General features: G+C 42.1%; 2 protein-coding genes across 5 annotated transcripts in view; both read right to left on the bottom strand.

Annotated features, from left to right (window-relative positions):
- Window positions 1–10,642, bottom strand: part of LOC133479115 (transmembrane protein 65-like) — a 29,224-nt gene extending 18,582 nt beyond the window's left edge. The window contains exons 1-2 of the mRNA XM_061775635.1: window positions 10,415–10,642; window positions 9,905–10,233 (exon numbers count right to left, since the gene is read on the bottom strand). Coding sequence (XP_061631619.1) covers window positions 9,905–10,193 — 289 coding nt within the window. The 5' untranslated portion in view covers window positions 10,194–10,233; window positions 10,415–10,642. The remainder of the gene's footprint in view (window positions 1–9,904; window positions 10,234–10,414) is intronic.
- Window positions 10,643–11,579: 937 nt separating this feature from the next.
- The window catches only part of LOC133479114 (protein MTSS 1-like), a 43,319-nt gene continuing 39,515 nt past the window's right edge, over window positions 11,580–15,383 (bottom strand). For all 4 annotated transcript variants that reach the window (XM_061775631.1, XM_061775633.1, XM_061775632.1 and 1 more), the window contains 4 exons: window positions 14,581–14,796; window positions 14,336–14,495; window positions 13,994–14,263; window positions 11,580–13,908 (listed from right to left, as the gene is read on the bottom strand). In XM_061775631.1, coding sequence (XP_061631615.1) covers window positions 13,403–13,908; window positions 13,994–14,263; window positions 14,336–14,495; window positions 14,581–14,796 — 1,152 coding nt within the window. In that variant the 3' untranslated portion in view covers window positions 11,580–13,402. The remainder of the gene's footprint in view (window positions 13,909–13,993; window positions 14,264–14,335; window positions 14,496–14,580; window positions 14,797–15,383) is intronic.

Genomic DNA, 15,383 nt, shown 5'->3' with positions numbered 1-15,383 from the left:
GGAATGTCGTGAAAGGGGAGTGAAGAAGGAACTCCAAAATATTTTTTTTCTGTTGTTCTTAGCAATCAGTTTTTGTCCATATTTGTGGCAGCACCAACCAGAACTGGTTGGATGATTACGATATAGAATTGAATTTGTTCCTGTACATGTACTTGTAAAAATGCTCCGCTACTATGACACTTCACCAGCCTGACATATACTGTACCTTGCGTGTAGGAGCCATCATAGCCATGTGGAGATACTTCAAGATAAACATGGCTGACAACTGAGCCAACTTCAAATGATGCTCTTCAAAACGGATAATGAACTACGCTCAGGCAGCGACGGAAGCACTGCTCCGTTACGCCCAACTGTGCTGCCGCCAGGAAGCCGCCGCCGAGTATCACTGAAGTGTCCTGTCACCCTTTTATTGTACAACTTGCGGTATTCTCAAGAAGCAGTCCTTTCGTCCATTCCAAAGAAACTCAATAATGCTGCCTCCAACAAATAATACAAAAACACGGCCCCCTCGGATGTTAGGCAGCTACACTACCAATTAACAACTGAATGTTATTAACGAGGGACTTTCCACCTACAGACTCTTGCGGACGAACAGTGGCCTCTTTTCAAGGCACTCTAACGACGGTCCCTTTTTTGCAGTCCGAAAGAATGGTACGATCTATGGTTCAGGGGTGTGCGTCCAACTTGGAGCATAAAGTTGAGTTTCTCCAACTCAGGCTAGTCTGTCCTAAGTAAGGCTTGTGGCATGAACTGATGAAGCCTGCTCAGATGAGAGGCAAAACCTCTTCTAAGACAACCAGAACAGTCCAGTTGCGGTCGATTCAAATCCGTGAGAATGAAAATATTCACATGCATCTCTATGGATGAAGTGGTTTTCCTAAAGCAAACCTTTCAAGAAGTTAGTAAACTATTGAAAGATGGCAGAAGAACATAAAGATGCCTCCTGTTAATGGATTACCATCTTGTTTGTGTTCAACGTCTGACATGGAAGTTCTTTGGAGAAGAAGGTTTCAATCAGTAGTCAAAGAATAACCAAATCCACATTTCCACAAGGCAGGCTTCCGTTTCCATCACTGGTGGGATGGAGCAAGCTACGTATGTCACTCACACAAATAGTGTGGCCCACATCAGTGGAACACACTATCTGCAAATGAGAAACTGACAAAAATGAACACGAAACCGTACAGTGCTGCATGCTGACAACCGATAACAAGACCACACTAATGACTTTCCATCCCCTCGCCATGCGAATCCAAGGCATTCCTTAAAACGGTACTTCCTGTGCTCTCTCCTTTCCATTATAATGGTTGTTGGAAGTGCCAACTGTGACAATATACTGTCAACTAACCAACAGAGTGCAAACATATGCGAAGCAAAAAGAACGGAATTGTACTGCTGAGTTGCTGTACTATACAGAACAGATAGACGCAGAACACGGCAGTTGCTTTAAAGGCCGAGGGCAATAACATGGTTTCCTTTTGCAGGTTCTGTGAAATTGGATTTGTTTCACTCAGGTCTGTGGAAGTAGGAATCCAATTTCAACGGCCTGCAACGTCTACTTATTCTGTCACACATTTCAGCCGGCCAGCAGAAGACACAAATTACAGCGCTGTTTTAAACTGTGAACTTGGAGTTTTAATCAAGTCACGTTCAAATAATTTGATTAAACATATTCGAGTCATCAAATAATATACCAGTCGGTTTCCTCCGCCCACGTCTAGTTCCATTTCCTACTCTCCTTTCATTTGAGGGCACAGGCCAGGATCATCTGTTACTGAAGAACCAATGAGGAGTTTAGAACAGCACATACTTTCTTTATCATCATGTTCCATTCCACAAACCAAATACACACATTAGTCAGACGAAGGTGATGCCTCTTGGTAGTTACTCCAGCCCCTAACTACAAAGCAAATCCGCACCAGAGAATAAAACCTTGGCAAATCCATTAACAAGAAGCAGAAGCACTCGAAGAGTTTTCTGTCCCAATTTACGAAACCTCACCTCACTATTTATCGGCTGACATGACTCACTACAGGTATTGATTGTGTGCCATCCGAAATCCCACAGCGCTGCCCTACTGCAAGAATTGGGATCTTGGGGGGGAAAGTCTTTAATGGACTGTGATAAGCAGCTAACCACAAGCAGGGACTCCACAGCAGCCATGTACTATTTCCCCAGTCGTGCACCCCCCTCCTGCAGCAAAACACCAGATAAATGCTAGCTGATTGTAGACATGTTGATAGATAAGACTTTAAATACACATTTGTTCATGGGCTTGTCAGCTCTAACAACACCCTGAAGCAACACTTTCACATCCTTTAACATTATTACCAGAAGTGGAACAGCGCGCACACATGCACAAACAACACACTGGATTGCATAGATCAGCAGTCTAACCAATGCAAGTTGCTAAAAATCTGCTCATGTCTGACACCATTTGTCTGTTTTCCCAGTTGGTGGGGAATGCGATATTTGATTTAGTCTCCTCTAAAGAGATGAAATGATACGAATTTTGCCCCATGTTAAGATCTCATACTATACTACTGTACTACAGTATATATTGTAGCATTAAATACAAATTATACGAACATTTCCAAAAGTGAGAATACCAAGACTTTTTTCAAAAAAATTGGATTGAAAATGTAGTTTTGTGAGAAATGGGTTCTCATTATGTGACAGTGAGATGCAGCATAAATGAATATGAGCAGATGCTGTATTTCCCATTTCATGGACGCATATTATGGCGTGTGCGTGTAGGTGTGTGTGTCTGTACTGTGGAGGTGTGTGTGTGTGCATGTGTGTACATACCACCTCCATCGGTGGGCACGAGAACATTTCACCCCATTAGATTGTGTGTGTGTTTGTAAGATCAATAGAGAACAGTACAGGGAGAGAGACATTCATCTAGTTCACAGCACTGCAGCATTTTTTGTATGATTTATGAGACAGAACACAAGAAATTACCCACACAGAACGTGGGCCGGAGAGTGGGACAGTGGTTACGAAAGAGGAAGTGCAAATGTAAGACCAGCTACGGGAAGACGGGAGAATGAATCCCACTGAATGCAAGGATACAAGTATCTGATGTCAGCAAATATCCCACAGAGTAACGGGGAACCTCAAGCAGAAGAAAGGCAAGTGGAGTCGCTTTCGACTGGCAGGACGTGGGGAATAGGAAGTTTTAATTGGGCTGTCTAAAATTACTTTAAAGACATACTGCAGTGAATTCACTTTGAGCACCAACAGAAGCCACCACAGTTCCTCAGAGATGATGGTGATGATGAATCCAGGCACACAATCGATCTCACACGCCATCCATTTTCGTGCTGATACACGCCATCTGCTCAGAACAACGCAGCCCATGTCAGAATGCACAAGCAGCTTACTTGAATGCAGCATCAAATACTATTCAGTGCTATTCTAGACACAGAATTAAAGCAAGACCTGCTTGTATCTTTCAAAAAGACCATTAATTCACCACCGTTTCAATTAAGATTTAATTTAAGATTGCTACCCCCAAATTAGCAGGTGGAAAGGGACAAACACCTTTCCACCTGGGCCAATGTCTTCCCCCCCCCCCCTTTCTTCTTGTTCACAGAACTCCATGCAAACACAGACTCATCAAAATGCATCACTCATACCATGCATCCATCCAATTTCAATACCCCTTATCATCACTAAGGTCACGGGTGAGCTGGAGCCTATACCAGCTGACTTTGGGCAAGAGGGCACCGTGCCAGCCGGTGACTGCGCATTCCTAGAATATTCATGAGCCACAAGATTTGACTCAAGTCATCCGAGCGTTTTCGTAATAGCATCAATGCTTCTTTGTGTACTGGAGGGTCTTTTCGAGTTGGTTCGTGTCACATGAGGTTGTCGGACCGCTACACCGTCTACGGATTTATTTGTAAGCCATAAAAATCCACCAGTAAATAATAATGTGTCGACCGGAGCTGCAGTTAATTCTGCATTTACTGTGAAAAAAGTATCAAGACGCGTCAAAGAGGCCAGATGCAAACTAAGGAGCAAACAGTGAGGGGTAATGGGACACAGAGTATGTACAAAACATAAGCGTTATGTGTAAGACGAGAGTAAAGCGTGAGAAAGAGAGAAAGTTAAACATCTTGCTTATGCGGGACGTCGCTTTGTCCCAAGAAGAAAATAAACACAAAATGAATCCTAACCGTTTCTGGTGCTCAGACTATTATGACAAGCAGTCGGAATTACAGAAGATAAAAAGCACCGTGACTTTCAGGATGATCGTATTGTTATATTACCTGAGTGTCTGTGGTGCCGTTATAAGTAGATTTATAGAGTGATCCGTCTGTTCAGATATTTCAATAAAGGCAAGCCATATGCAGCCATTTCCATTTTGAATCCAGCCAGTTGGAGCACACGCACACACGCTGATAATTAATTAGGTTTGTTTCTAAACTTGGCCTCTATCCTAAACTCAGAAGAGCTACTTTGGCCAATACTGAATTCAAGTTCACATAAATCAGCATAACTGTATCTAAGAATCTCCCTTAAAAAATAAATTAAATTACTACTGAGAGAGAGAGCGGTATTTACTATAGAAATCTTTATTACAATGGTGAGAGACATGTTTCTAACATTTTGATTACCTTATGTAGTTTTACCGCCATCTCTCAATGAAATCTATCATAAAATGTGAACGTACATCTTTGTACAGTGCCGTGAAAAGGTATTTGCCCCCTTCTCAAATTCTTAATTTTTTCCAGTGTCCCCACTTTATTTAAGATATAATTTAAAAAAATTATATATATATATATATATATATATATATAAATTTGACAAAGATAACCCATGTAATCATAAACTGCTGTTTTTAAACGGGGATTTTATTTATTAAAGGGAAAAAAAAAATCTATTCAAAGTTACCTGCCCTGTGTGAAAAAGTAAATGCCCCCCTTGTTAAATCATGTATTACCTGTGGCAAATCACATTTTTTGGGGAAAACTGAGTTTCTTTTTCTTTAAAAAGATGAGTTCGTTTTCAATAACCGCATTCATGCCTGCTTACATCCAGACCTATTCAATGGAGAAAACCCTTCAATAGAACCTGCCTAACCAAATGAAGTTGGCAACAAAATGCCACGATCCAAAGAAATTCGAGAACAGATGAGAAATAAAGTAATTGACATCTATCAGTTACAAAGTCATTTCTAAAGCTTTAGGACTCCAGTAAACCACAGTGAGAGCCATAAGCCTCAAATGGAGAAAACATGTAACAGTGGTGGACTCATCCAGGAGGTCACAAAGGAACTGAGGACAACATCGACAGAATTGCGGGCCTCCCTTGCCTCAGTTAAGCTTATTGGTCATGACTCAACAATAATGAAGATTCTGGGCAAAACTGCAAGGCAAAAACGACTGCTGACCAAAACGAACATAAAGGCTTGTCTTACCTTTGCAAAAAAAAAAACAAAAAAAAACATCTGAATAATTCCCTAGATTTTTGGGACAATATTCTATTGGCTAACGAGATGAAAATTCAACTTTTTGGAAGGTGTGTGTCTCGTTACATCTGGCGTAAATATAGCTCTCAATTTCAGAAAAAAGAACATCATACCAACAGTCACACATGGTGGTGGTGGTAGTGGGAGGATTTTGGGCTGCTTGGCTCCTTCAGAACCTGGACAACTTGCTGTGATTGATGGCACCATGAATTCTGCTATTTAACAGAAAATCCTGAAGGGGAATGTTCAGCCATCAGTTTGTGACCTCAAGCTGAAGCAAAGCAAAGCAAATTTATTTATATAGCGCATTTCATACACAAGGTAACTCAATGTGCTTTACATGATTAAAAGTATTTAAAACAAAGAAAACAAAACAGCTTCCAAACATTTAAAACAAAAGAGTTAACAAAATAAAAGTCCAATTAAAACAGTAACTGAAGCACACTTGGGTTCTGTAGCAAGATAATGATCCAAAACAGACCCACAAGTCAACTTCTGAATGGCTTAAGAAAACAAAATTAAGGTTTTGGTGTGGCCTAGTCAAAGTCCAGACTTTAATCTGATTGAAATGCAGTGGCATGACATTAAAAAGGCCGCTCATGTCCGAAAACCCTTCATTTTTACTGAATTCAAACAATTCAGCAAGGAAGAGTGGGCCCAAATATCTCCACAGAGATGTAAAAGACTCATTGCCAGTTCAAGAAAACACTTGATTTCAGTTGTTGCTGCTGAGGATGGCCCAACCACTTATTAGGTTTAGAGGGAATTACTTTTTCCACACAGGGCTAGGCAGCTTAGATTTTTTTTTTCTTTAATAAATAAAATCCCCATTTAAAAACTGCATTTTATATTTACTTGGGTTATCTTGGTCTGATATTTGCATATATTTGATGATCTTAAATATTAAAGTGGGAAAACTACGCAAAAAAAAAAAAAAAAATGAATTTGAGATGTGGGCAAATACCTTTTCATGGCACTGTATATAAATCTCAAAAGACATGTTGCACATTGGACTAAAAACTAATAGTGTTTGGATCTGTCTTGCATGAAATGACATCAAAACATTCAGCAAGCATCAATTTTGCTTCATATCAACATGGGAATGAATTGCAATGGTGCCCTTTTTGAACACTCGGTTTGTAATGACGTGTGTGTTTGTGTGTGTGTGTGTGTGTGTGTGTGTGACTGTGAGGATCACCATGGGCTGCCTGATGCACAGCTGTGTGGAAACAAATGAGCTGAGGAACAATGGCGAAATGAAAAGGGGAGACCCCTCGCTTTCAAAAAACAACAACAAACGCACTCAGAGAGCGCCAAGGCTTAAATGTTAAACGCAGGCACCTGTAAAAACAATAGGTGAGCAGCTACATTCTAGAATCTTAATATAACAGAGCTAGATTGAATTACAAATGTAGATTCTTATGGGTTAAAGGTAACTTAATTTAAGTGACCAATAGTCACTGATTCAACTGTTTTACAGCCCGCATATGCACCAGGTAATAGAATCTCTGTGGGGTTTTAAATAGATGAAGGTGAAGGCGTCAGCAGACTTGAATCTGGACACGCAGGTCATGGGGTGGGGAGAAAAAAAAAAAAAGCTGATCGTTGCAAATAAGTTACCTCAATAGGTACAGTCACTAATGACAGGAGTAATACTAAAAACAATGCATAATGGAAGCAATTTTGCATTTAGTGTGGAATTGTCACAATGGTTTCCTGTAGTTGAAGAAACGCGATAGGTATACTGTCAAACTACAGCTTTAAAATCTGTTTTATGTCATACTGACTCATAAAAATATTATTATTATTATTAATAACCTCGTCATTGCCACGGGGGCAATAATGGCCTATTGGTGACCCAGGCTGAGCAGTGGTCACACCTCATGTTGTATTAGTACATTAAAGATGAATTGTTAGTATTTAGCATGCACGTCCATTGTTTTTTTTTTCCTGGTCATGTCTTTGTTGGGGAACAAATACATTTACCACAACAACAACAAAATTCTCGATAACTGTGGAGGGAGCAGCCTACTGAGTCATTTTTATTTTATTTTATTTTTTACACCTTAAGCGTTTCAATTTTTCAGCCACAAAACCTCCAAACTGTCATGGTCTCATTTCTCAAATGTACAGCAATTAGCCTTACCACATCACAATTCCGAATAAGTTACTGTGTAGCAATGATTTGCTGGTGCCTATTGAGAGCGACACATTCAACATTTGAACATTTCATCGCGTGAGTGGAGATAATTTTACTCCCAAAACTGGGGAGGAATTTGCACATTAAAGAGTTTATTTTTACTTTGACGCAAAGTGTTGAGCCCATTGGAGTTATAAATTGGGTTATTTTTTGGGCCTTGGAGATTAGCGCTTGTTGACATTTATGCTGGTTGACTTTCGATTTAAGGTCGGAGATTAAAGTGTGTCGCTGAGCTTGCAATGCCAGGATGAAGAAGAAAGCCATCCAAGACAATGACAAAAAGTCTCCCTGTTGGATCTCTGCTCTCAAAGAGTGCAAAACAATCCTTCGAAGTCTCACAATGCAGAGCCGCTTCTGCATGGCTCTCCTTGCCTGACTCATTGATCTGTCCTAACGATCAATGCATTTTGTTGCTTGGACCGGGCCAAGATTTGCAGCGTCATGTTTTGGTGTGCTTATAAAATGCACAGCGACACATCATCAACTCTTTCCACGTGCAATGAGTAATAAAAACAAGGCAACATGTAACACTCACGTAAATTGTGATTATATTCTGAGGAGTTATCATGTGGCAAAACTTTCAAAGTTCCAATCGGAACAACGGGCCTCCTGAATGTGCTTTACAAATACAGTGGAACCTCTAAAGTTCGACATCCCTGAAAGTTGTACAATTCAAAATTCAACCCCAAATTTGCCTGCGACCATGGATCCGATTATTTTTGTTTCCATTTTGTCTTATGATAAAAATTGCTTCCAAAGCTTAACAAATTGGAAGTTGAAATTTTAGGTTCCACAGTTGATGTCCGTTGCTTTACCGGCTTGAAGACACCTTCAGCGTTCTAACCTATCAATGACAAAATGTGAATTATATGACCGAATGTCCCACCGGACACAAAACGTCTCACATATGACGATTGATTGATGGTTTCAGAAAATGAGAGTTAAACGTGACCAATTGATCCCAGTCAATAGATGATTTCCTTTACACGCAGGAAGGTCAAAGGTTAGAGATTGCAGTTGAGGCAAAATGACACCCGGGGGGGGGGGGGGGGGGGATTGATTCAATAACAGATGCTGTGATTCCCACTAGCTGACATTAGGTACACCTGTATTATCTAATGAGTTCCAATAAAGAAAATACATGCTTTAAAAAGACTTTGCAAATGTATTGATGTTGAGTTTTAAACAGCCCTTGTAATTGATACCAGTTGATTGTGTAGGCGTACCTACTGAAGTGTCTGGGGAGTTCATTATTATTCAATACATGGAAATGACGCTCGCGGCTGCATTAATTAGTCAGTCAGTAGGACAGGACTATGTTACTTGTAAGGCAAAACTGTGCACTAGTTGATATTACTACACTATTAGTAATTGTAGCGCTAAATGTTAACTCGTAGAATTTCATGTCACCTGTTGTCAACTAATACAGTTTTGTCTGACAGTAACATGTGGTTGTCCTACAAGTAGGCCAACGTTGTCCAACTCATGGGGACAAAGCGCGTACTACTATACGGACCGACGCTGGATATCATCCGTCCATCTATTTTGCATTGCGCTTATCCTCACTAGGATCGGGGGGGTGCTGGAGCCTATCCCAGCTGACTTCGGGCGAGAGGCGGGGTACACCCTGAACTCCCCAGACACTTCAGCAAGGTACGCCTACACAATCAACTGGTATCAATTACAAGGGCTGTTTAAAACTCACCTAGAAACAAACAACCATTCGCGCTCACATTCACACCTACGGGCAATTTAGAGTCTTCAATTAACCTACCACGCGCGTTTTTTTTTTGTGTGGGAGGAAACCAGAATACGCGGAGAAAACCCACACAGGCACAGGGGAGAACATGCAAAGTCCACACAAGGCGAGGCCGGATTTGAACCCGGGTCCTCAAAACTGTGGAGCGGATGTGCTAACCGGTGCCGATATCGGAGATATGGGGAAAAAAATGCTCAGACGGCTTGCCATCGTTTTGTGAGGATGTATGCACAGGTGCGCTGACCGTAGGTTTTTAACCCCAACCCCATGCATGTCAATCTTTTCAAGTATGTCCTTTTTAAACAAGCTAGAAAAGTGTGTAACCATACAGTACTTGGTTGAACAACAGAACCTCTGATCCTAGAATCGCCACATGACATTGACCATTAAAAGGGTGACTTACAGGCCACCACCCCCCCAAAAAAACCCAACAACAACAGGCTACCGTACCCAGTCTGTCACCCACCTTGAGCTATGGCAATGGACTCGAACCGGTGCAGTTCCCGCAGCAGGCAGGTTCGCTCAGACGGATGGAGGCTATAAATAAACTCCTTCGCTCCGCGGGGCGAGTTGAGGGGCTCCACGGGCTCCTTCAGCGGGTGTGTGCCGAGGTGACGCCGTTGAAACAGCGCGGAGGGCGGAAGCTCTGCGGTCGACACACCCGGGACGGACACAGAGGGTCCGGCTCGGAGCGGCCCCCTCCCGGCTCTCAGGTAGAGGACGGGCCGCAGGACTCCCCGCAGGCGGGGCAGCATCTCTCGGCGGAGGAGGACGGTGGCAGTATGGGTCGGGAATCTGGAGGGTCATGGAACAAGTCCCGTTAGATTCAGAAGCGGTCAAACGAAAACCCATTTGAGGGCTGAAAGCAGGCGTGGCTGTCGCAATAAAGCAAGAGTGTCACCCCCGCGCCCACTGGGACGCCCGAGGCTCGAAAATGAGGCGATAACGGTCCCAATCCAAGTGCAACTTGGCTCACCTCACTCGACGCTCGGCTGTCCCGTCCGACGAGCTCGCGGATAAAACGGAGAAGAACAACAACGGCGACTGTCTCCACGCATATGTCTTCTTTTCACTCGCCGTGCGGTAAAAACCTTTACAGCCGACGCTTTTTAATGGCAATAGGGCCGTAAATGACTCTATTAGCAGGCATAGCGCCGGTGGGTGCACCCTTCGCTTGACTTGGACGCTGTGAGGTGGACGCGAGACAACTGGAGCCACTGGAAGCGAGTGACACAAGTGACCAATGACAGAGCAGCTTTTCCCCCACGTCACCACTTGACGTCAGCACGTTCCGGAAGTGGAAATAAACCATGATACATTTGTACTGTATCTAACGCTTACTAAGGTCGACTATTCTACACTATTTCAACTGGAAAAAAACAAAAGAGGTATTATATTGTAAATATCATTTGTAAATATTAAAACAGTTTACCTTTTATAAGCTGGCAGGATCACTGTTGAAAAATATATCGTGCTATAATGTAAGCTTTTTTGTATTCATCAACGTTAAAACTACAGTAGCGTGTGATCGCATTATTGCCCCTTTTCCGCACGTGAAGTGCTCGTCTAGTCACTTGATGACTGCGTGGAAAAAGCATGTACCTGTAGTACTTATTTCTACCCTAGGACAGTGTTCTCACTATGACGGTTAACATAATTCACATGAAAGCAAAGCATCCAGTATAGGTCCATTTGTTTATAAGGCTTTGTGTTTTCGATTGTTTTAATACACGTTTATTGATTAGATGAGTGTTTTCAGAGCGATGCATATCACGGTGGAAACTCATGTAACGTGATCGTGAAAAGCCCAGCCAACACTGACCCCTGGTGGCCAAAACTATACACGCGCGTGGTTGTTATCCATCCATTTTCTCCATCGGTGGTCCCCTCCCAGCCGACCAAAGAAAGGCACGAGGCGGGCTAAACAGCTCGGTGAGGGGGCATATAAACAAACAAGCATTCACGTGCACATTCACACCCATAAACAGCGTAGAGTTGAAACATGGATGTCTTTGTAATGTGAGAGGAAACTGCAGTATTTGAACACAGGTCTCCTGTTCACCACAATTTGCCTGATTTGAGAGGAAAGAAAAAGAAATATCTCTGAGGAGGTAAAGTAGGACAAAATAGCTGCAAAAATGTCTTTTTGTTACTGTTTGTTTATTGTAATTGCTGACATTGCCATTGCACAAAATAACAACTGTGTACTTTTGAAAACAAATTACCCGTTGAACTGTTCATTGACAGGTAAATATATCAAACGCACTGTGAGTGAAATTACAAACCAGAACTAAAACAACGACTTTACACTCCTCAAAACAGACAGTATATTTTTTTTGTCATTGGATACAGAATAAGGAACTCTGATATAATATAGAACTGCTATACTAGTCATTTAAATATGAACATTCCAAGGTGGATAATACAAGTTTTATACAAGCAGACTGCTGAAGCGAAAGTAGTTTTGGTTACGTCAGGTTAGAGTAGAACACATAAATGACAAATTTTAGGCTAAAGAATTTTGGGGGAAGACTGCACTTAATGTAGCTCCACATTAATAATACTGATGAATTGTCACGATTACAAATATGGATGAGCTTGTGTGGAGACCTTCAAGCCAGCTAAATATACTTTTTTTTTTATTTAACTTTCTAACCAGTCAACTGACAAAATACAGGTTATACTGCAAATGTAGGTGTGAAATAATAGACCCAGAGTATACTGCACTGCTGCCAGAAAATCAGATTGCATGGGTGTGAATCACTCATATGTTGATTTAAACTGAAGACTTTGCAAAATAAAGAGAAAATAAATTAAAATGCTTGTACAGCTAAATAATATTTACATGCCTCATTATGTAGTCACCATGATCTGACAGTGCTTAAAATTAAATGCTAACACACAAAAGTGTGAAGTGAAACCTCATGTTGCTGCAAAAACTTATTGTCCTGTATAAAGAAAACTACAGTACTTCTTAAATAATACAATTTTGTTATGGACTTGTCTCCACATCGTCATTGATATATTTCCAACACCGACCTTTGAGCTTGTCCACAGATTACAGAATAAATGTTACACATTGTTGTGAAAAACAAAACGTTTGTAGAATTTTGTTTATAACTAAATTTAAGCGTTCAATATATACATTTTTTTATTTTTTTTTTTTTTTTTACATTTATTAGTACGGTCTATGTGCGAATGACTCCGCCGTTATGAGGCAGTGTGGCTAATAAATGCTACGAAAAAGGCTGATGTAGTGCACAACTGGCTGTATAACGTTAAAGACAACACTGCTGCTACATATCCTGTTGAGAGGAATCATGCTAAAAGCGTCGGGCAGTGTGGAAGAGCATGACGAGATAAATAAATGTTAAGTGTGAAAAGCAGCAACACGCTTTTTGGCAACATGGACATACAGCAACAATTTGGCCAGGTAAGAGGAATACATATACGAAAAAGCAGTAAGAAACAACAACATTAACTAGAACATCAGGCTAAACTTGATGCCCACTTCAGATGATGACTCAGATCACATTGGGTGTGTCCCAGTTTATTCTACACAATGACATGGTCCTATTTTTTTGTACTTCTGAAATTAACCAGCAATTGACTAAATTCAGCAAAAAAAAACTTCCTGCTCTAGGTCAAAAAATGGCCACCCTAACATGTTTTGGGTTGAATCATGGTACAGCATGTACATTACCAGATGTGTTCTGCAATCCACTATTGTTATTACGTTTGTATCATTGATATATTTTTTGAGGCATCACGAACCAGACAAAGTGATCTCATTGCTGAGATCCTAAGCTCACATCTGATACCTGCATTGCGAAGAGAGGTATTCTAATAGTAGAACCTGCACAAAAACAGGTGAACAGGTGAAATTTGCCTGTTGAATAAAATGAGATGCCTTAAACTTTATCTTCTCTCTCTCAAACGCTCTTGACTTTTTGTGTCGTTGTGCTCACGCGATCCGAGGTGCTGAGCGGTCATTGGTGAGAGTCCTCTTGAGCTTGACTCCGTTGCGGATGGCCACCAACATGTTGCCATCTGCCTCCTCTCCTCCTGGCTCACTGTGAGGGTGCTGCTGGGCCAGTTGGTTGGGCAGCGGGACGGTGGGAGGATTGGTCGAAGCCTGACCGCTCCAAGACGCCACGGGCAGCGCTCCAGCATTGTCGCCTTGTGGAAATGTAGGAGAATCTGGACTCCCTCCGATCTCCTCTATACCCTTGCTCCCATTTACCACACCCGACATGTCGGGAACCGTTGGAATTTTTACTGGGACGACTGGCGTGCGAATAGGAATGGGACCTGTACCTACAACCGAGCCTGAGCGGCGGGCGGAGGGTTTGGAGGAAGGGGTGCGGCGGATTGTGGCAACACCCGGGGTGACAATAACTGGACCATGGCCTGTAGAATAGGAGCCAGAGACATTATGGGATCCAGAATAAAACCCATGATTTGAACTACCTGTAGGGACAGAACCATACCAGTAATTACTTAGACACCCATGCTCTACTTAATGGATGTGTGACTGTAAAAGTGTGATGTGTACCTGTTGGAGTAGGTGGATAAGGGCCAGTAGATGTATATGCGTGTGTGGGTGTTGAGGGACAGGTTCCATTGGGGTAGCCCCCTTGGACAGCGTAAGGAGGCTGAGTGCTGGGCAGGCCGGCTGTGGAGGCGGGCCGCTTGGTCTGAAACATGCGCCGGTAGGACTGGCCGATGTCACTGTTTCTCGGGATGGTGGACGACTTGTCGAATTCGGACTGCTGTTGCTCAGGATCCTGTTCCCCGGCCATTGAAAAATAGTCGTAATCTGACACTGGAGGGGAAGAAACGCAGAGAAGTCAGTGTACTGACAACGCTGAGCTTTAAAAATGGTGGTGACTGTTACCTTGTGAAGGTATAGTGTCCTCGGAGCAGCAGGGTGTATTGGTCTGAGTGTTGTATCCACTGGAGCACTGGATTGAGTCCCGACTGGACCTCTGGCCATCAAGTTCCAGGCCTCTTGATAACGCTAGAGCCAGTTCATCATGGGCCTCAAACTCATCAGCCTGGAGCCATGAATACATTTGAAGATGGAGTAGGGAGTCTCAGTACATGCATATAACATGGTAGTATTTACTCATGATGAGTAACCTTGATTGGTGCTGTCCTGTTCTTTTCATCCAGTGACACTTTTTGAGGAGTGTGCATTTCGGATAGAGCCGGAGTAGTGGTCGAAAGGTTTTGCGGTGCGCTGCTCTCCCTGCCTGTAACACCGTTACTGTCCAATACAGCTGGTGGCCCCTTGTCCTTCTTCTTTCTCAATGTATTGACCATGGGCTGGTCGTATGGCCCTGGCTTTGCCCAGTCCTGGAAAGAAAGACAAATCTGTGTTCCGCAGAACAATCCACTACATGTAGACCGTCACGTGACCAAACCCGGAAAAGGGGAAAGCTGACTTCCTGTGTATGCTACGCTAATGAGCACGACTACGGTTTAATTACATGATTGAAGCCCAACTTGCTGAAACTTTGTTTTCTTTATGGCTGATGTCTTCGGACAAAAGTTGTATACATGTATATCATATAGTCATAGAAATGTGATGTATATAAACCAGTGATTTGCAACCTTTATTGGACCAAGGCACATATTTTATATTTGAAAAATCTCACAGCACACCTACAAACTAAAATGCTACAAAACATGGATACACCTGTCAATTACGTACTTTTTGCCATCTAATAGAAGGATAGATGAACAAAGATCTATTATTTTTCATAAATAATAATGTTCTGACATATTAAGTGAAATTAGATAATTTCCCACGGCACACCTGAAGAGTTCTCATGGAACACTAATGTGCCACGGCACACTGATTGGGAATCACTGATGTAAACCTAGACATTAAATATTGTGATCTTTGGTGGCTCTGTAGTTAGAACTCTAAATAATAAAAA

Source organism: Phyllopteryx taeniolatus, chromosome 6, assembly GCF_024500385.1.
Source record: "Phyllopteryx taeniolatus isolate TA_2022b chromosome 6, UOR_Ptae_1.2, whole genome shotgun sequence".
Classification (NCBI taxonomy): Eukaryota; Metazoa; Chordata; class Actinopteri; order Syngnathiformes; family Syngnathidae; genus Phyllopteryx; species Phyllopteryx taeniolatus.
Note: the sequence above shows the minus strand (reverse complement) of the source record. Positions and strands in the feature narration are given on the sequence as shown.